Here is a 20,552-nt window from a genome sequence, read left to right as displayed (position 1 = left end):
ATGTGCCACCTGCACTGGTTGCCAGCATGCCAGGCCACAAAAGCAGAGGCGTATGTCCTGACAGCTGCCTGCTGCCAAAGGGAGAGGGTAAGATAAAGGGCTTAGAGCAGGCAACCACTTAAACTCTATCTCTGACTGCTTAAAGGAGGTTATGATACCTGTGTCTGGTTGTGGCGCTCTGAAACAGCACTGAGGCACTCAGGTTTTGTCGTGGTCTCTGCAGGGCTGCAGGAGTAGGACTATGTCCACCATGGTGTACCCAAGGGAGGAGAAACTGGACAAGCTGAGCCAAGAGGAGATCATTTCCAACACCAAGCTGGTGATGCAAGGGCTGGAAGCACTCAAGAATGAACACAACTCCATCTTGCACAGCTTGCTGGAGACCATTAAGTGCCTGAAGAAAGATGAAGAAGCCAATCTCGTGCATGAGAAATCCAACTTGCTCCGCAAATCAGTGGAGATGATTGAACTAGGGCTTGGAGAAGCTCAGGTGAGGTGGTGGGGGATCCCCTGTGTGTTATCCAGGGCTGATGGGGGAAGGTAGGCATGTGGCCATTTCCCATAAGCTGCAGGGACAGGAGGGGGCTAAGTGTGGAAGGCCAGCATGACCCTGAGGTGTACCCTAAGCGTGCATGTGAGGGAGACACAGGATTGTGGTTGTTACTGACTGAGACTCTTAACCAGGTGATGATGGCGTTGTCCAACCATCTGAATGCTGTGGAGTCAGAGAAGCAGAAGCTGCGTGCTCAGGTGCGGAGACTGTGCCAGGAGAACCAGTGGCTGCGTGATGAGCTTGCCAACACCCAGCAGAAGCTGCAGCGTAGTGAACAAACTGTGGCTCAGCTGGAGGAGGAGAAGAAACACCTTGAGTTCATGAATCAGCTGAAGAAGTATGATGAGGATGTCTCACCTTCGGTATGCCTGAGTCCTTTTGAGCAGCTGCTTTTTGGGGGTCTGGGAGGTTGGACCAGCAGTACTGCCTGGGTGTAATCCAGGCATTGCCTTGGATTTTGTCCCTTCCCAGCTACCATGCACAGCAATGCCTGTAACTAAAGGGGGCCTGCATGGGGCAGTGTCTCTGGAAGAACGTGGAGTAGCATGGATGCTGGTGCTGGGGAAATCAGTGTTTTATCCATTTTGTTTTGGGGGGAATATGGTGGCAGAGACAACAGGGGAAGTTGAGTGTGTTGGTGGGCTGCAGAAAGGTGGAGAGTTTGGCAACTGACTTAGCCCAGGCTGCTGTTGTTTCCTCTGAGAAGCAACAGTATTGTGATTCTCATCCTCTCAGGAGGAGAAGGAGGGTGACTCCACCAAGGACTCCCTGGATGATCTGTTCCCAAATGAGGAGGAGGACCATGGTCCCGGATGTAAGTGTTTGCTCATGCATGGTTGCTACCTGTCTCTGTTCAAGCATGCTGTGCCAACTGTGCCATGTTTATTTCTCTGTGCCCATAGTGCCCCACCAGCACAGCAGTGCTGTGGCAGCTGCCCAGCAGGGAGGTTATGAGATTCCTGCACGCTTGCGCACCCTCCACAACCTTGTTATCCAGTATGCGTCACAGGGGCGCTATGAGGTGGCTGTGCCGCTCTGCAAGCAGGCGCTGGAGGATCTGGAGAAGACATCAGGCCACGATCACCCTGATGTGGCTACCATGCTCAACATTCTAGCATTAGTGTACAGGTGAGCATGGTGGGGAGGACAAGACTGGGCCAAGACAGGCTTCTGCATCTCCTGTTCACCTTTATGGCACATCCTGGTGACAGGGAGCTCCCCCAGCTTCCAGTGATTTCCCTTTCAAAAAGGTTTTGGCATAGGTGAGGTATTTAGTTTGCCAGACTCCCTGATATAGCTAGGGACTGGCTATAGTAGGGAGGAGTGGAGAAATGGAAGGGCTGTGAGGGCTGGATCTGTGTGGAAGGAGGACTATTTTTCATATCTCTGCCTGCTGTGGGCTGTGTTGTCCAAATCCCAAGTAACTGGTTGGCTTTGCACTGCAGGGATCAGAATAAATACAAAGAGGCAGCACACCTTTTGAATGATGCTCTTTCCATCCGTGAGAAGACTCTAGGCAAAGACCACCCAGCGGTGAGTGTCTCCCTCCTCTTTCAGTCCCTTCCTTCACCTTTGGGTGCTGCTGGGGCACTGTTCTGGCAGTGTTTTACTGCTTCAATATTTCCTGCTGTCTGGTTTGGTACGGCCTGTCAGGAGTTGTCTTCTCTTGGATCCTGCCATATAGGCAGGGAAGCCTTCTGTCTCTGGACCTTCTTATCCTTAGAAGCAGCAGTTCTGCAGGCATGGAGGAAATGGGACAGTCACTGTTACTGCTGCTTGCACCCCTTGTTTGGTCTGGAATTTGCTTTATTTCATGGAGAAGCTTATGTCTCTGTAGGTGGCAGCAACTTTGAACAATCTGGCTGTTCTCTATGGCAAGAGAGGGAAGTACAAAGAAGCAGAGCCACTGTGTAAGCGAGCCCTGGAGATCCGTGAGAAGGTAAGAGTCTCCCACACTTTCTTCTTTCAGCTCTCTCTTAGGCCTTTTTCCCATTACCTGAATGTACATGGAAGATTCAGGGCCTACCTAGTCTCTTTAGCTGCTGATTCTGCCACCACCTTTCCTGTCTCTCCAGTGTTTGCAGCCCTAGAGAGGCCTGCCAGGAGGTGAAAGCTGGAATTTCTCCTCTTTACCTCCCTAGTCCTTAGCTTTTGTCTGACATAGGCATGTGCTGGAGGGACAAGCGTCTACTAATTCCAGGAGTCCACTGCAGTCTTTGTGGCTTCTTTTCTTTTGTTCACCCAGGTTCTAGGCAAAGACCATCCTGATGTGGCCAAGCAGCTGAACAACCTGGCCCTGTTGTGCCAGAACCAGGGCAAGTATGATGAAGTGGAGTACTATTACTGCCGGGCCCTGGAGATCTATGAGAGCTGCCTGGGTCCTGATGACCCCAATGTGGCCAAGACCAAGAACAACCTGGTGAGACCTTGGGGAGACGCTGTGTGGTTAGGGAGGGGTGCCATGGGAAAGGTGAGCATTGCCTGGTGCTTAGAAGATGCAGAAAAATAGATTAACTCTGCCCCCTCTTGCAGCTGTGTTACCCAGTGGGGCTGGAGCTGTTTTGTTTTGGTTGCAGGCTTCCTGTTACCTGAAGCAAGGAAAATACAAAGATGCAGAGGTGCTGTATAAGGAGATCCTTACCCGTGCTCACGTGAAGGAGTTTGGCTCTGTGGATGGTTTGTACAGCAGAAGCCACTGGGGCTGGGGAAGGGTCTCCAGGCTCTCAGCCTAAACTCAGCTGGTTCTGGTGTTGCCCTGAAAGAGGGATGGGATGACTTGCAGGGTCCTTGCTTTGGGCAGCCCTTGAGATGTTGCCATTCTAGTTATGGCAGTAATGTTAAGCTGTTCCTCCTCTTCTCTCAGAAGTCTCAACCCAGTCTTTAATGGGTTGGAAATACTTGTGGTTAAAAGGGGGAATAGCAAATGGCACAGTCATTCCCAGACTTAGGCTGAAGTTTCTCCTGTGCACTTGGCACATGTACTTCCCCATGAGAGGACTTGTTCTTTCCTTCCCCCGTTCTGCCCTTGAAATGTTGGTTTCCTTTCTTGGGGCTCTGGCTTAGGGACCAGAAGTATCTGGAAACCTTGTCATTTCTTTCTGAGGAGCTGCTGGCTCTGGGGACAGAATGCTGGGTTGTGCAGGAGGCAGAGCAACAGGATGAGGTAGTGAGTGGACCTGTTCTGCATTCTTCCCCACACAGATGAACACAAGCCAATCTGGATGCATGCAGAGGAGAGAGAGGAGATGAGCAAGGTGAGTGATTCCAGGAGGTTTGATCCTCTCTTATGACAGCCACATGCTCCTTCCTGGAGGAGCTGCAGTCTAAAGAGCTGCCATGGCCAGGAGGTGTCTGGAGAGAGGGGATGCAGCATGGCTGCTCCCTAGGACAACAAGGAGGGGAAGGCCCATCAGAGAGCATGAGGCTTTTCCTAGGACTGTTGAGCTTCTCAGCCATGGCTGCATGCTATCTCTTTTTGCTTTAGTGATTCCTCTTGGGCATGCAGATGATGGAAGATGGTAGACGGCAGAGGGTTGTGCTGCAACGCCTTGGCACTCTGTTCCAAAGAGCTGCCAGTACTCAGAGCATAACCGGCTTCTGAAGCAGCCCTGTAGGGCTGTCTAGGGAAAAATGGAGATCAAGAAGAAACTGCAGTAGGAAATGGAGCCAAACCTGAAAAAGATCTCTGAACAGGGTGGGCCCTTAAAGAGGATAGAAATAGGTTGTGCTTGCCTTGAACTAGACTGGAAAGCAAAGCTGCTGTTGTTCCTGTTGCCCAGGCCCTGCTCTGTGGTCAGCCAATAAATGCAGTGAAGTCCTATCTCTGCTTTTGCCAAGTCTAAGACTTTGCCTACTTTTTAACAGGTGGGTGAAGCAGCAGAGGGAAGGGCTTTAGTCTAATCCTCTAGCTTCATGGGAGCGGACAGTCTTCATTTTCCTTTGCCCTCAGAGCAGGTCCCAACCCTGCATGGGCTCAGGCAGCAGGCTGGCAGGCTTGACTTAGTGACTGATCAGTCCCATCCTGTGAGTCCTGGGAGCAGAGCACTAGGAGGTGCTTCCCACCAGCATCCTTTGTCTTCCTGTTGAACTGCTCCGTGCTGTTCCCAGTGCAGGGCAGTGCTCAGCTTTTCAGTGCTCCAGTTGCTGCACTATGAAGGCTCTGCTGCAAGGAATCTGTACTTGCTGCAGCACCATCCTGGAGAAATCCAAGTTGGAGTAGAGATCGCCCCGCCCCCCCTCCGGCGCCTCTGGGATTGAGACTATTCTGATGGTATCTTTGGAGAATTAAGAGGTCAGAAGTAGGTAGTTGCAGTATGGAGCTATGCTCCAGATAATGCAAGCTTTGCCACAGGGCAAGACAGCAGGCTCAGGGGCTCACAGATGGAGTGAGGTTCATTTTACATGTGAGTCTGAGGCAAGGGCTGAGCCTCTTTCCCTGCCCCTGGGGCTCCTGTCCTTAAGGCAGTTGTGCCTGTGCCCCATGGCACAGCATGGTTGGCATTCCTGTTCAGGCAGCAGTAATCACAGACGTGCTTGTACTGCTGGCCCAGGAGACGGGGCTGCTGTGCTCTGCTTTGTTCTGTTTCCATATCTTCTTTTAAAATGCATGAAATCCCTCTTGCAGAGCTTCACTACTTTTTTCCCTTGCCCTCTTTCCTGGCAGCAGAAGGAGGCCAGCTCATGACAACAGCAAAGCCTTGGGCACAGCTGGCAGCCCTGGCTTTATCTGCTCTAGAGGATTTGACACCTTTCCTATCAGGTTTGGACACCCTTTAGGGCTGCCTCAAGCTTCAGAGGTGTATTGAGTCCTGAACTCTTCTGTCCTTGGTGCCTGCCCAGGCTGTGGAGGCTCTGGTGCAAAGAAAACCATGTGTGCCTATGGCTCAGGTAGACTCTGGCATGTGCGATAAAGTTGAGAAGTGCTGTGGGACTGAGTAAGAAAAATGGTCACCCGTGCAGACAGTTTCTTCTGGGCTAAAACTCTTTCCAGAGGGGAAACTCCTCCTGTGGAGCAGTGGCTCCCTGAACCTGCTTGGTCCTGTTGCTCTGGCCAGCTGCCCCTTTGCACCTGGGTATGACAGGGCCAGCCAGCCACCTTTGGGGTGCAAAGGCTGGGCATGGAGAGGAGACAACTAACTGGGCTGAGCTCTGTGGGGCAGGCCTGACCTTGTAGGCAGAAGGCTGGGATATGGCTGGCTGATTCCTTTGCTAGCCGTGGCTGAGGGGCTTAGTGCCCATGCAGCCTGGTATGCCTTTGGGGTTTTGTTGGGTTTCTTGTCTCCCTTTTGCATGTTGGTTGGGGTGTTACGCCCTCCAGAATGCCATGAGAATGGGCTGTGTTGTCCGTGCTGCCTTTGGTACCATGGAAGGAGGTAAGGAGATGGGATAATGCTCCTTCCTGGTACTGGCTTATCACTTTTGCTTGTGGCTAAAATGTGTTGCAGCAAATGGGCCTTTAACTTTCACTCCAGGAACCTGCTGGGCTTCATCACTGTATTTGCATATTGTGTTTCCAAAGGTTGGGCTGGTGTGGGGGTGCAGCCTGGGGCCTGCCCCTGGAATCCAGTGGAAGAGCACAGGCCAGAGGAGGGCAGCAGGTGTGGGACTAACAGCTCTGATCTCTTCTGTAGAGCAAACACAGAGACAGTGCTCCCTATGCTGAGTACGGTGGCTGGTACAAGGCCTGTAAGGTTAGCAGGTAAGAGGTGGTCTGTGGGCACCTGTGGATGCTGAAGGGTGTGGCCCCAGGGCTCCCACTCACCTTCCATCTGTTACCACAGCCCGACTGTGAATACCACTCTGAGGAACCTGGGTGCACTGTACCGGCGCCAGGGCAAGCTGGAGGCAGCGGAGACCTTGGAGGAGTGCGCAGTTCGCTCTCGGCGACAGGTAACCCCAGAGAGACCTTCCCTGGTGGAGGGGGCATTGCAGGACTTGAGGTGGCAGGTTATGGCACTGCGTTTGGTTTGGGTGTGGTGAGGGATTCTCCTGGGCCTTGCAGTCTCTTATGTTCTTGGTTTACATTCCCATGACACCAGAGCACCTTGGTGGCTGGGATTGTATTTGTGCAGAGGTACACACGTGTGTACATGTGTGGGGTTGTGCATGTGCCTGTGCGCAGGGATGGAGCAGATGTCAGTGTGTGTATGCATGAGGAAGAAGGCGTGGCTCATTGAGTGTAGAAATACTGCAGCTGAGTGAAGGCAGATTACTGGACTTTAGTCAGCTACTGAGGAGAACTGCACTCACTGGGATGTTTTCTGCACACTAATTTTTTTTGTCCAGAGGACACACCTGGAATTTGTTAGAGTACCTCTCTCCCTAGTCTCCTCTCAATCCTCAAATAATAAAGCAGGAGCTGTAAGCACCTAGCACAAAGACTGAAGGACAGCACTCCGGAATGTGAAGAAAAAAGGCTGTCAGCTTTGGGGTAGCAAGTCCTTGTTCCCCAGGGTGGTTTATGGCTTTGTGGGGTCTCACAGAGCTGGGAATCCAAACAGAGATTGCTAAGTGCAGGAAATGACATTTGGCTGCATCCTCCTTGTGCTGGAATGTTTTGGCTGTGATGGGGCAATGGCCAAGAGAGGGAATGGAACCAAGCACAGTGATGCACGGCAGATCTCTAGAGGGAAGGAATACAGAATGGCAAAATATGATTCTTCCTTATCCTTTTCTACTTGCAGGGCATTGACCCAATCAACCAGACGAAGGTGGTGGAGATCCTGAAGGAGGGTGATGGCACAGAGAGACGTCGGAGCCTGGGAGGCAGCGTCAAGTACGAGAATGCCACAGACGGTAGCGAGGAAGTGAGTATGGGCGTGGAATGGAGCGGGGTAAGTACAAGACACCATCAAGAATGGCCTCAGCCGGCTGCCAGAGAGAAGGGACAACCTGGCTGAGGGCTGTCCCCGCGTGGCCTGTCGTGGCATCCTTGTCTGCCTCCATTCGTTCCCTGCACATTTCCTCCCCCTCTTTCTTGGCATGAACCAACCAGCCTGCAAAGGTGCGTGTCTGGGTCTGGCTTCAGGTGTACAGGCCAGATATTCCCAACTAAGGGCTCCTGCTTCGGGGGAGCTGCTGGGCCCTGGCAGTGCACAGCATGAGCTGGTCCTGGTCTGCCCTTAATCTTAGGCTTGCAACCTTATTAACATCTCTCCCTGCTGCTCCCCTCTTGAGGTCCTGGCTGAGAGCATCGGCCCCATCTCAGGCTCACACAGCCTCTCAGAGCCATTTGGCTGTCTGTCCTGCACTGTGCCACAGACAATGCTGAGCCTGGGGAGGGTTGTGTGCATGTGATGTGCCTGGTGTGTCTGTGAGTGAGTGACTGCAGGGCACAGGAATAGTGTGCAGCCAGTGTCTTTGCTGTCCCCATCTCCTGGTCTCATGCCCTCAACTGGCTCTGGCCAAGCAGAGGTGATAAAAGACAGATCTTTGTGGGATGCTAGGCTGAGCTGACTAATGGTAGAGACTGGTGTTAGCTGAGGCACAGGCAGGCCAACTTGAGGCTATCTAGGTTTGCTCTGAGGCTGAGGGGCACTTTGGTTACTAGCACTGAGTTTGGAGAAAGGTAGTGATCCAGGTCTGGAACAGGCAGCTTTTGTCTCCTGCAAGGAGGAGGATGGAGGCGACAAGTGAGCATGGTGCTGGTGGGTGCTTGGCTTGAGGGTTGCTAGAGCTTTTAACACTTACTGTTACTTCTGCAAACTATAGCTGAGAGTGTAGTGTAGCTGGGTACCTAGGGGTTGTTGCAGCCTGGAACAGGCAAGACGCTGAGCACACGGAGTCCTTTGCTGCTCCCTCACATCTGCTGTCACTAACCCTTCCCTACCTGGCTCTGCTCTATCCTCACCTGCATCAGCTCCCTCCCTTCCTCCTTTTTCTTCCCTGTTGCCATGACAGCCCTTCAACACCCGAAGCCTGAAGCCTGCTGGCTCTCTTGATTGTGGATTGTACGCAGGAGGTGGCTGAAGGGGATCTGGAGAACAGACCTTTGAGAGGACCCAGCAGCCTCTGCCAGATGCATGGCTTTCTCTGTGCCAGCTCTTGGCATAAGGAGTAAAGAGGGTTTTAGCCCTGTCAAGGCACCAACCCTGGGCCCTTGCACTCCTCATTAGTAATGGGGCTAGACAAGCACAGAGGGAGGGCTGAAGGTTTGGATTAGAATTGCCTGGTCCCTACGCTGGTTGCTGAATCTCTACAGTTCCTCCTGGCTGTATTTGGTGTTGGGTCATCTCTTTGCACTGGTGATGGTCTGGGAAGACCTTTCTGCTGGTCTCTGAGGTGATAATTTCAAGACAAGTAGGCAATGCCACCCTTTCCCACAGCCCATCCTAGACAAGGGGAGTAGTTCCTGCTCGTATGACCCTTCCACAAGAGTCTTCACAGAGCTTCCCTGACCCAGCCAGGTGTAGATAGAGGATTTGAGGGCCTAGGCGAGACAGCTGCTGCCACATGATGCCTTTTCCAGCCTGCTGCACACATAACCAGTCTCCTCTCCCAAGCCAGCAGCCCTGCACTGTGCTGCAGCTCCCCTGAAAAGAAGACTGCGGCAGCTCCTGCTGCTCCTGGCTGTCACGGCCTGTTGTTCTCTGTGTTGGTCTGGAGACCACACATGAGCTCCCTTAAAGCTGTGTCTGCTGCCCTCCCTTAGCTGTCATGTGCTGCAGGTAGGGCCATGGGAGCCCTCAGGATGCCAGGAACCTCTGTGCCCATGGGCAGCTCTGGAAGCACCCCAGGGCCTGGACCAACTGCTTGCTGCCCAGGCAGTTGGGCTGTGAGAGCCAGGGTCTGGGATGTGAGCGCAGGAATGGCACCAGCTCAGTGGTGCAGTGGCCTTGGCAGGTACCCCATGCCCAAGGCCCAGGAGCAAGGAGCCCCGAGAGCAGGAGGCCTAGGCTGTTCCTCCCTGAGCCAGCTGTTCCTGCCAGCCTGCTAAACACATTGGCAAAGAAGTGAGACTGCGGTTTGTCTCACAAGAATCTCTCCCTGCTCAGATGTGGCCCATTGTCTCTGCATGCAGCCTGGGCTCTGCCCCACCTGTTCCCTAGGTGACCTACAACCTCACAGCCTTGTAAATTGTGTCTTTCTCCTCTCTGTGCACTAGGCTTAAATGCCTCCCGAGACTCCCTCTTTCCCCTCCACTGCAGTCACCTGGATGTTTGTGTTGTATCTTCCGACTTTTCCTCCACACCATCCCTCCTTCCTCGGCGAGAACTCCACACCAGTCCCCCAACCCTCCCGGCGCGCGAGGGCACCGCGATGCCTGCAGAGGAGTGCCTGGCCACGTGGCCCAGCTCCAGTCCCATGGCCAGCAAGAGCAGGAAGAATCTGCGAGGAGCTGCCCACTCCCCCAGGCCAGGGTGACGGGCCACCGTCCCCTTGCATGCCCCCACCCCCAGCCTGCCCTTGTACATCCCTGGGGACCAGGCCTGCAGGGGCTTGTCTTCAGTCCAGGCATGGTGACTCCACTCTCATTAGACATCCTCAACCCTCCTAGCTTATTCCTTCCATCTCTACAGAAGCACGAAGATGGGTGGCTCTTATGGGACAGCAAGGCCTGGCCTAGGCAGGGCTGTCATGTGCCCAGTTGCTTTCTTCCCTGTAGGCTTAGCTGATGTTAGTGCTCTGTAGCAAACCTGCGCTGGTCCCTGGTGAGCTGGGCTCTTCCTGCAGCACAGGGCAGTCCCTATCTTGCTACCCTTCTCCCTGCTGAGCTCAGCAACCCAGGGGCAGTATGTGGGTCTCTCTGCAGGGCACAGGAGTATAGGACGGCCCATAGAGCTACTGGACATCCAAGACAAGGTGAAGGGGTGACAGCCAAGGGCCATACATGGAACAGGGACCTGCCAGCACAGGCATGTTCGGCTGCAACCTCCTGACTGGATGCTGTAGCCACGTTCCTCACCTGTTGGCATTAAGGGGTGAATCAGCTCCCCATTGCTGTGGGGTTCCTAGGTGTGGCTGGTGGGAGAAGCAGGCCTGAAGTTGTTTGCTGTTCCTTGTAGGCAGAGGAAGGGTAGGAGGAAAGAACTTTCCTGCAAGGGGTCAGATCCCAGGCCATTAGAAGTGGCTGAGATGGGGAAAGGACTGGTTTGGAGCAGAATGGTTGGGAGAAAAAGGAGGTGCAAAGAAGGATGTGAGGAAGGGAGGAGCTGGGGCTGGGGATGCTCTGAGCATGTGGGAGCAGGTGGGATGGCTGGAGGGAGGTTGCCATGGGGGAAGGGGCTGGATTGCTCATAGGTCCCTGGGGCTGACTGCAGTCTGTCTGTCCCTAGCCAAGTGGGTGGGAAATCTGTAACCCAATTAACTGCTAGGAACACAGTACTGACCCTGAGGGTCTGTGGGGGTGGCTCAGTGCCTCTGATTGGTACTTCAGGCCTTCACAGGATCTGGTGCTGCTGGTCACTACTGGGAAAGGAAATGTTTCCCAGAGCCAGACTACCACTGTTCTGAGTCTCACACCCTTGGGTTTACAAAGTCATCCTGCCTCCTATGGGAAGTGAACCTCCCTGGCCCTCCTATCTGGGAAGAAAGCTGAGGAGGCTGCAGCCAGCAGGATAGAGCCCAGAAGCCAGCGCAGGACTCTTCCTTATTTTTTTAGCTAGATTATTTCTCTCGTGCTAGTCTTCTGGCAGGTTATGATGCTAAATGTGCCTGTGTCTGTCTGGGCCTGGCTTTCCTGTGGTGGTGCAAAGGCCTTGGGGTACATGCATGCTGCTCCCCTGGGCGCTTGCGCTTGCTGAAAGGAAGCTTGTCCTCTGGACCATGGGCTGTGGAGCCCAAGACCAAGTGCTCCAGGGCTGTGCCTTCCCTGCCTCTCCTAGTGCTGCTCCACGCTCCTGGAGAGTTGTGAGTCCCCAGGGCAGGGTGCATTTGGACATCGGGGCCACCTGACCCTGTGCTCTGCCATGTCCTGGACCTGGTACTGTAACAACCATACCTCTAATTAAAGGTAGACAGACCCAAATTGCTGCCCTGTGCTTCTTTCCATGCTCTGTAGGCCAGCGTCGGTCAGTCCTGGGGTGGTGGGTGCAAATGCTGCTGCAGCAGGTGTGGGGATGCTTGGTGTCTGTCTGTGTGTGTTCAGGGGCATGTGCTGTTCCCAGGGCACCTCTCTTAGGCCGAGAAGTGGAGATGAAGGACCCAGCTCCACTGTGCTTCTCCCTGTCCTCCAGTCTGGGATTGCTGCTAACCTCAGTTCTGTAACCATGTGTGGCAAGGCTGCCCTGGGGGATCTAAGCTTCACCAAGAGGCGTTTCTATTTAGCCAAAGAAATACCCCCTTGCGTCTCCCAATTCTGAGTTAACTCCACATGCTGCAAAATCCTGCCTAAGTCTGCTGCTTCTGTGCATTAGGCAGGGTGGGAGCATGCAGGGGAGAGCAGCTCAGTGGTAGAGCTGCTGCTTTTTCTTTGCACCCACCAGGATGAGAGCATTCAATGGGGTGGGGGCTCTGCGGCAAACCAAACCCCATAAATGTTCTGGGTTAAAAATAACCCTGCAGAAAAGGGAGTGGGGAGAGAAGAGAGGCTATTTTTAACCCAGCATGCAGCAGCATTCAATTCTGGTGTTGATCTGCAGTCAGTCTGCATCAATGCAGCTGGGAAAACATGGCTCCATCCTCTCCAGCCCTGACACAAGAGCATACTTCCTGGCCAGATCCTGCTGCCCTTGTACTACAGTCCTGCTCCCCTTCCCAAGCTGTGTGCCCTCTTCCACCACTGGTTTGTGTGCCCTGGGAAAAGGAACAGTGTCTAGCATGGCAGGAAGAGTTGTGACCAGTGCAAATCTACTGGGAAGGGAAAAAACACCCTACCCCATCTTTGCTAATGCCACACGCTTGATGTCCATCTCCTCCAAAACCTACCCATGATGCTTCATTGGTGAATGAATTGTTTACATTGCTACTTTTGGTGCTCTGCATTTCTGGTGAGTGAGTCCCTTGCAGCAGCAACACATGGCTCCCAGCTTGGAAACCCCTCATTCCAATGAGAAAGTGAAGAGATTCAATGCACTTGGCTTATCCAAGAAGGGATGAAATGAATATCATGAGAAAGGATTGCTGGTAAGAAAAGTCCTGGTCAGCTGTTAGAGAGGGGTCTAAGGCTGAATCAGCTTTGGGTAATCAGGGCAGAGAAGTGCTGGAAAAGGCTTCCCTAGGACCACAAGCTGTAGTGGTCAGCACAAGGGAGGGACTGGCCTAAGGCAGAGACCCTGCTTACCTGCAGAACTGCATGGATAGTCTTGGGGTAATTGCTGCTGCTAGCCTGAGCCACAATGCATTTTGGTCATTCGGAATGGTTCAGAGGGGCTCCCCCATATCTTAAGGAGCAAAGGGCTTTTGCCATCACCTTCTCTCAGTTTCTACTGCCTGTGTGTGCCAGGGGCCATTGGAATTGGGAGCAGGGAAGACTGCTGTTATCAGGTCATCAGAGCAAAAGTAATTCCACATCAGCAGTGGTGCCATAACCTTATGTAACGAGCAGGCCAGGCCACAGGGGAAGAGCTTGGTGCCATAATGATGCAGTGGCATGATGTGGTGTCAGGCAGGCAACCTGTGCCTTGCCTGCATATGGAGCTAAGTGCAGGAGGTGGGCTAGAGCCTGTCAAGGGCTGAAAGTGCCTTTCTGAGTATTGGGGACTTTTGGAGGCACATGGGAGGAAACAGACTGGGGAACAAGATTTCTGCCTGGTTTTGGTCTTCAGAAAAAGCAGGCAGACATAAAGAAACCCCTGCTAAGTGCCACCCCTGGGGCAGCTAGTGTGGCCGGACACAGCTAAGGGTGGGGGCATAGGAGTCTTGGCAACACAGCAGCCAAATGAATGTGTCCCCAGTGGAGCTGCCCGAGTTGCTCAGGAGGCTCAAAGCTAATTGTCTTGGGGCTGTTAGAGGTGGGACAAGGTTGTGTGTGCTTGTAGAATGGTCTTGTTTGATGTGAGTGAGCCTGCAGGACCAGGGTGTGCATCGGGATGAGTGCTGGACGGAGAGGAGGACTAGTAATGGTATGGTGAAGAAGGGCAAGGGGTGGGGGAAGATAGTCTCCAGCCAGTGGCAGATGAGGAGAGAGTCCTGGCAGTGTGTCCTGGCCTGACAAAAGTATCCCTAAACTTGGGACTCTCATCAGGGCTTGTTGCTTCCCTGGGCAGTGGTACCTCCTTGGCAGCTGCTGCCTGAGCTGTTGCAGGTGATGAAGCTGTGCCAGTGCCATTTGTGCTGGTGCCCTGGGGCAAGTCAGCAACCTGTCTGAGTGTTGGGCTTGCACCAGATAGGCTCATCAGTTTGGATGAGCCAGACAGTGGTATGGGGGGATCCCTGATCCCCATGTCCTGTGAAGGACCAGGGTGGGGGGGGAGCCATGTAGTCAGCACTAAGCCTGCTTTGGGCCAGAGCTAAATCCTCAGTTGCAGGCAGACAAGAGGATGTTTGGAGCCAATTCCAGCCACTCAGCAGCAGCATGCCAGAACCTTATCAGTGCCACTCAGCCATCATCCTGGCTTGTGTCTCTGTGTCCAGGATGGCAGTGGCACTCTGCAGCGCAGCAGCTCCCTGGGGAAAATCCGGGATGTGATACGGAGGAGCAGTGAGATGTTGGTCAAGAAACTGCAGGGCAATGGTCCCCTGGAGCCCAGGAACACCAGGTAGGTACAAGGATCAGGCTGGGTACAGGGCAGGTGGGGGCCCTGACACCTTGTGGGTCTGGATCTGATCAGACACAGCATGGTCAAACCTGCTCTCCTCTGATTTCTTGTAGCATGAAACGAGCTGCATCATTAAATTACTTGCACAAGTCTAGCGATGCTTCATTTGAGGTAAGCACAGGGTGGGTGGAGGGGCTGGTACAGGAGTGGGCATTGGGGTGGCGGCCTTGTGGCCTGTGTCACAGCTGGTGAGGGGCATAATAGCGGGCCACAGGTGCAGTGCCTGAGACCTCACAGTGTGTGCGATCTGCCGCTGTGCGGTGTTGGAGCCACTCTGCCTAGGCTGGTGGTCCCATGGCACCCCTGGGCAGCTGCAGACCTCTTCCAAGGTCATAGCTCCAAACCTGAAGGTGTTGCCTCCAAGTACCCACCTCCCTGCCTGCTCAGCAACCCCTCCAGCCACAGAATGAGAGCAGAGGCAGCACTTTATGGGTCTGACAGCAGCAACACCAGGGTATCTCTGGCTTGTGAGGCAAGGGGTGCAGGAGTTGGGGTAGCAGCTTTGGGGCATGGGGTTGGACTGCAAGTACCTCACCAGCACTGTATTTTTTCTAGGGCACCCAAGGCCTCCGTGCGGAGAGCAGAGGCCTCAGCGCCAGCAGCATGGACCTGTCCTCCCACAGCTCCTTGCTCTCCTCCAACTGACCTGGCTGCTCTGCTGCTGGGCACCCTGGCTTCGCGCTGCACAGGGCAGCACCCGGCACCTCCCCACACCACCTGCTCTGTTTTCCCCATCACCGGCTCTCGTGCCACCGTCTGCCTGCCCAGCCCGGCCTCCCCCGGGAGTCCCTAGCTAGTTTGGGCACCGCAGCCCGCCCGCATGCTCCTCTGCCGCACATCGGGCTCAGCAGCCCCGGTGGCGGCTTGCTCGGTACCGGTCGCACACGCTCGCCAGGTAGAATCGCCAGCCCGGGGAGGGGGGGCGGGCTATCCCCCGGCCGGGGCAGTGGCAGAAGTGCCCCGTGCCCCCAGACGTCGGTCCCCCGCCGGGTGATCGCTGTACTTTATTTTATTAAATAAAACCGACCCTAGAAGCGACCGCGGCTCGGCCTGAGGCGGGGTGGGCGGGGGGGAGCGGGCGCCGCCTGGCGGGGGGACTGCGGCGACTGTCCGCGCGCGGTCCGCCGGCGCGCCAGGGGGCGCTCCCGCCGAGGCGCTGCTGCTCCCGGCGCCGTTCCCGGCGGACGCGATGGCGCGGATCACGCTGGAGGACCTGGAGCGGCTGGGCGAGGAGCCCGCGGCCGTCGGCGGGGACGGCGGCGACAGCGAGGACGACCAGGAGGAGCAGGGCCGGCTGTTCGCGCACTGGGAGGCCGTGGCTAGCACGCATCGAGTGAGCCTGCCCCGAGGTGAGCGCCGGGCCGCGGGGGTGGCGCGGGCCCGCCGGGGCTGACGGCACGAGCCAGGACTCCTCCTGCGCTGCGGCCGGGGCGAGCCTTTCTCTCCTGTTGCTTTGCCTTGCAGACATGGCAGGCCCGATCGCCCAGATGGCCCGGCACAACCAGGCTCGCGAGCCTGTGCCGTACGTGTCCCTCTCGCAGCACGGGAAGGTGAGGCCGGACCCTCTCCGCACGCCCGGGTTCTCACCCGCTGCCCGCCCGTAGTGAGGCAGGCTCTGGTGCTGTTGCCAGCCCGGGGAGCAGGAAGAGCCTCTCCCTGGCGGGGAAGGTGTCGGCAGGCGCGCACAAGCCTCACAGAGGTTCCCGCAGAAGCATCCCAGGATGGCACCTCTGGATCGGTGCAGTATTCTGGTGTTCCTGCATCTCCTCCTCTGTAGAGTAATGGCAGTGCTCAACTTTCCGGCCTTTATTTTAAAATTGGACTAGTCCTGCTGCTTTTTCTGGTCTTCTGACTTCTAGCTGCCTTCTTTACCAACCTGTTCTCTGCTGGGGTGGGCACGTCCAAGAGAGTGAATTTTCAGTTTGAAGTCTGCTCCCTGCCTTGCTCGAAACTCCTCATTGCATAGCTCAAAGCCCTGCTGGCTTTGTATTTATGCTGGTTATGTGGCTACTCTTTGAGCTGGAGATCTCAGCAGGCATAAGATAAATATGCTTCTGTGGGGAATGCAGGGCCTCTGGCCCTTGTCGTCAGACCTGAGCATGTGTTGTTACTTGTCAGAACTGCCAATCCAAACATGGTATCTTCTGCCTGAAGATCTCCTCTCCATGCTGGTCAAGTTGCACACTTCTTCTCATCTCTTGCACATATGGGTGCTTCTGAGCTTTGAGAAATAACTGCTTGTCAGACTGGTTCCTGTGTCTCTGCAGGCCTCATTGGGCTTGCTACCCAAGGCATCTGTCAGTTGTCCTCTATATGAGGAGAGGTTAACCAATTTCTTCTGGGCTGAGGTCCAGCACTCCCTGTAAAACATGTCTGAGCATGTGGGTTGTGCAGCTCTGAACTGGGGTTTCACCACACTCTCTTTCCCTGTTTTTCTGGTCCCAGGGACTTAATCTGGCTTCTTCTCCACCTGTGTTGGTCCCAGGCAGGAATGGGGCCCCAGGACTTTGTGGGAACTGAAGATCTTTTGTTGCCTGAAGATCCTCTGCCTGAGGAAGATTCTTGGAGTTTGAGGCTGGGTGAGAAGAGCCACTTCCTGGCATTAGTGCTGAGGGGACTTTGGAGCTGGACTCTTAGGGACACATTTCCCAGGTTCAGGCAGGTCATTAGTATTTGTTGCTTCTCCTGAGCTATCAGTGCTACAAGACCTCATTCTCTCAGAGGCAAGTGAATTACTGTGTCACCTACAGTGCTGTGCTCTGTCGATACTCAGTCAAATTCCCCAGCTCACATTGCAGGGACCTATTGCTACTGGATCTGTGTGAAGCATCTTCAATATTTCTCTTGGCCAACTCCTATCTGGAGTGGTAGTGCTTAATATAAGGGTCAGGCTGCGACATACCCTGCTGTTGTGACTTGCTGAGTTGATAAGTTTATTTGCAGATGGTGTGGCAGATGAGAGTTGCAAATAGTGTAGAGGAACTGGTGGTTTTCTTGCTTGGAAAAGACTCTTGCCCTGCTCTGCTTTGCTTGGTGGGACAATAGCTGGCATGGCCTCAGCTAGAAGGCTTGGCTGCAGTGTTTTGGGGCAGTCTTACTTGCATCCCACTGATGCACAACAGTAGGCCAGATGCCTTCCTTCTGCCTTTGGTTTGGCTCTCAGAGACCTGATGTGGGTGGAGGCACAGGGAGGACAACAATTCACTGTTGAGTCTGGTCACAGCTTCCTGGCTCGGTCACTGCCAGCACAGCTGTGGAAGCAAGAAGTTTGGAAAGATACCCTAAGCTCTGTGGAACAAGGTTGTCTCATGACCTCTTTAATCTGGCTGAAGAACAAAAGAACAGCAGGAAGTAGGTGCTGGTTACAACTTCCCAGCATCTCTTTATGTGTTACCTGTGATCACAGACGTGCCATGAGCTGAACTATGAGCATATCCAGGTGCAATTTTCCCCACTCCCCTTGCCCTGCTTCTGTGTTGGCTTTCTCCAGAAGACTGGACATTCTGTCTTGGAAATAGAGATTCTGACCCATCTCACAAAGTTGTCCTCTCTGCACCAGCTGGGTTCGTGTCTCTTCTTCCTCCTATCACTTCTTGGTATGGGAGAAGGATCTGAGAGGAGTTTTGTTCCTGTCTTCACAGCTCTTCTGGATGCTAGAGCTCTTCTGCCAGATTTTCCCCTCTACTGGGTGGGAGTCTTTTTGCTCATTATCTTCTGTGCATACAGTGTTCCAAGGAAAAGGCACTGTACCTGAGGATAACATCAGCCTTACTGGAGGCCTTTGGGTGCCTGGAATCAGGAACATCCTTGTGAGTAGGCAGGACAGAGACCAGAGGATGTACTGCATTCCTTGTGCATGCCAGGAGCCTCCAGACCCCCTTGCACCCTGTCCCTTGTCTGTGCCTTTCCTTTTCCTGACTTTTGCCCGGTGCTCATAAGTATCCTTGTCTGAAGTGTGTGTCATGCCAGCTCCCCTTGCCTTCTTTGTCCTCCTCTGCCAACTGATTAGCAGAGGGGCTTGTTTTGGCAGGGTTGTGTCTGCCCGCTTCTTGCCTGTCAGTGTTGGTTTTCCACCCAAGTGCTGCAGTGTTGTCAGCGTGCTTAACTCTGACTTGGCTTCTCTGTGGCCTGTTTCAGTGCGAGGAAGCAGCCTATGAGGAGCGGCGTTACCCAGCTGGGAAGTGGGCGTGTGTCACCAAGGGGGAGCCCATGTATGAGCAGAGCATCTCCATGAGCTTCATGAAGCTCATGCGCTACATCTGCAAAGAGAACTCAGTAGGTGTGTGCAGTAGGCAACGGCTGGAGGGGCTGGCAGGCTGCACAGAGGGAGGGCTTTGCCACTGTCCATCTGGAGTGGGGAGGAGCGCTGCCACTTCTGACCCACCTGTCTAACTGCCTTCTACCTCCTTCTAGGTTGCTATCTGGGCATGACAGTCCCAGTGCTCAACGAAATCCACCTGACCAAAGATGAGACTGAGCTGGAGCGTGAGGTCATAACTGCCTATTATCTCCCAGGAGAGTTCCAGCAAAATCCTCCTGTTCCCATGGACCCTGAAATCCACATCACTGAGAGGGCACCGCTCCGGGTTATAACCAGGTGACCCCAGCACCAGAGGTGTTTTCTCAGCTCAGTGGAGATGTACGAACTCCCTGCATGGCTGCTGTGGTTCTTTGGGCAGAGGGATGGGAGCCCTGGCTGTGGGAAGGGGGAATGTGCTGGCTCTGTTACTTATGTTGCTTATGTTGCTTCCTTTGCTGCAGGGTTTTCTATGGGATGACCACTGAAGAGACAATTCTGCGGGAGATCAATCTCTTCTGGGAGCTCTTGGGCTCCACAGACACTGTGCTCAGGGAAACCTACATTGTGGCTTCTTATGAAAATCCCAGCATCCCTCAGCGCCGCAATGAGATCTGGTTCATCTGCCGAGCAGAGTGAGTCCCCTCTGTGACCGCAAACCATCCTGTGACTGGACCTGGTGCAGATGGCAGTTCTGACCCAAAGGAGATGGAGCATGTCCTGACCCACTATTCACCCACAAAATGACATACCAAGAGACTGCGGGGTGGGTTTGCAGCCGGCCCTGCAAGGGTTCTGTCAGGGGAAATCCTGCCTGATCTGCACTTCACCTGCCCCCACAGGGGCCAGCTGAGGCTGGAGCTGGCACCAGGGACAATCTCTGCAGCAAGCTACTGGTGGGAAGCATGTGGTGGGGGGTCATTAAGGCAGTAACCATGTGGGCTTGTGCAATGTGCTAGCCTGACCTGTGCTCCTCTCAGCTCTGAGCTGGGCTTGCAGAGCTGTGCCAGGTATGCCAGTGGGGCTTGTGGTTGGCAGAAGCACAAGCTGATGGTGTCTAGAAAGCAAATGACTGTGTATAAGGTGTGGGGCTCTGTGTGGCCTCTGGCCTGCTTCCTGTGAGAATGGCTGCATGTCCCGAACAGAGCCACTGAAATGCTGCTACGGGGACAGTGTGATTTGAAGGGGGAAAGGGCTTGAATTCAGGTGAGAATCCTGAATGTTTCCTGCCGGGGTGGCTCTCTTTGTACTGTTGGATGCCTCCCTGGCTGTCACTCAACAGTCGTCAGCCAGGACTGGGGCGTTGGCAGCCTTTGTCCATCTATTGTGGGTGCTTTTTTGCAGACCTGCTGCTGAGAGGGACAGGTGCTGACAGCAGCAGGCGTGGCACCACTGTGTGTTGTGCATTGATCAGTAAGTTTCACATCCATGAATACCGTCATGCTTTCCTGGGGGAAGCTGGCAATGCCAACAGTAAATAAACCTAGCTCAAACCACTGCAGCTACAGATCACTGATGGTGGGGATGTGGGGTGCGTGGGTTGGCTTGGGAGAGGCTTGCTGTCTCCTTCCTGAAGATGCTCCAGGCTGCAAAGCTGTGGCTAATTTGAAGGGCTCTAATGTTTGCCCAGGTTATGACCCTGTGTTAAGCCAAGCACAGCCTCTGCACTGCTGCACGTGCTGCTTCTCTTGCTACTGCAAACAACTCTGGGCACGCTCCCCTGCCAGTAAGGTGCTTTGTTGTTGGATGGGGTCTGCTCTAGCCTCATTTTTCTCCATGCAAAATTTGGATCCTTTAACTGTACTGCACATGGGCTCCTGATCTTTGGGGGTGAGAATTCTAATGTGACTGTACGTCATGCTGGTTGGCCGCAGAAACACGTACTTCTGTAGGGATGTGTTTAACTGGCTTGGTGTCAAGGGACTTGTGACTGCTTCTGACCCAGTTCCCAAGGGGTTTCCTCCTGCTGTGACTGAATGTGTGCTGTGTGGCTCACTGCCTGCTG

General features: G+C 54.3%; 2 protein-coding genes across 9 annotated transcripts in view; both read left to right on the top strand.

The window, feature by feature from the left end:
• The window catches only part of KLC4 (kinesin light chain 4), a 25,538-nt gene extending 10,250 nt beyond the window's left edge, over nucleotides 1–15,288 (top strand). For 3 of the 6 annotated variants that reach the window (XM_017835363.1, XM_017835361.1, XM_017835362.1), the window contains exons 2-16: nucleotides 224–490; nucleotides 685–915; nucleotides 1,289–1,367; nucleotides 1,456–1,681; nucleotides 1,999–2,086; nucleotides 2,391–2,492; nucleotides 2,799–2,972; nucleotides 3,130–3,229; nucleotides 3,755–3,807; nucleotides 6,184–6,251; nucleotides 6,334–6,442; nucleotides 7,237–7,386; nucleotides 14,066–14,190; nucleotides 14,304–14,361; nucleotides 14,806–15,288. In XM_017835363.1, the coding sequence (XP_017690852.1) occupies nucleotides 242–490; nucleotides 685–915; nucleotides 1,289–1,367; nucleotides 1,456–1,681; nucleotides 1,999–2,086; nucleotides 2,391–2,492; nucleotides 2,799–2,972; nucleotides 3,130–3,229; nucleotides 3,755–3,807; nucleotides 6,184–6,251; nucleotides 6,334–6,442; nucleotides 7,237–7,386; nucleotides 14,066–14,190; nucleotides 14,304–14,361; nucleotides 14,806–14,895 (1,902 nt within the window). In that variant the 5' untranslated portion in view covers nucleotides 224–241 and the 3' untranslated portion in view covers nucleotides 14,896–15,288. Of the gene's footprint in view, nucleotides 1–64; nucleotides 88–223; nucleotides 491–684; nucleotides 916–1,288; nucleotides 1,368–1,455; nucleotides 1,682–1,998; nucleotides 2,087–2,390; nucleotides 2,493–2,798; nucleotides 2,973–3,129; nucleotides 3,230–3,754; nucleotides 3,808–6,183; nucleotides 6,252–6,333; nucleotides 6,443–7,236; nucleotides 7,387–9,656; nucleotides 11,520–14,065; nucleotides 14,191–14,303; nucleotides 14,362–14,805 lie in introns of those variants that run through there. The other 3 variants (XM_017835364.1, XM_017835365.1, XM_017835366.1) reach the window with 3 other exon arrangements.
• A 139-nt stretch (nucleotides 15,289–15,427) lies between these two features.
• LOC108507428 (heme-binding protein 1-like) lies at nucleotides 15,428–19,608 on the top strand. 3 transcript variants are annotated; one of them, XM_017835398.1, is made up of 5 exons: nucleotides 15,428–15,599; nucleotides 15,715–15,800; nucleotides 18,388–18,529; nucleotides 18,664–18,847; nucleotides 19,012–19,608. In XM_017835398.1, exons 1-5 carry the CDS (start codon nucleotides 15,440–15,442, stop codon nucleotides 19,184–19,186), a joined length of 747 nt encoding a protein of 248 aa, XP_017690887.1. In that variant the 5' UTR covers nucleotides 15,428–15,439; the 3' UTR covers nucleotides 19,187–19,608. The 3 variants fall into 3 exon arrangements, with proteins under 3 accessions (XP_017690887.1, XP_017690888.1, XP_017690889.1); XM_017835399.1 differs by lacking the exons at nucleotides 15,428–15,599; nucleotides 15,715–15,800 and adding exons at nucleotides 15,809–16,829; nucleotides 17,892–18,059; XM_017835400.1 differs by lacking the exons at nucleotides 15,428–15,599; nucleotides 15,715–15,800 and adding an exon at nucleotides 17,886–18,059.
• Nucleotides 19,609–20,552: the final 944 nt, after the last annotated feature.

Source organism: Lepidothrix coronata, unplaced genomic scaffold, assembly GCF_001604755.1.
Source record: "Lepidothrix coronata isolate B3197 unplaced genomic scaffold, Lepidothrix_coronata-1.0 Scaffold255, whole genome shotgun sequence".
In the NCBI taxonomy this organism is placed as follows: domain Eukaryota; kingdom Metazoa; phylum Chordata; class Aves; order Passeriformes; family Pipridae; genus Lepidothrix; species Lepidothrix coronata.
The sequence above is the reverse complement of the archived record's forward strand: the minus strand, read 5'-3'. Positions and strand labels throughout refer to the sequence as shown.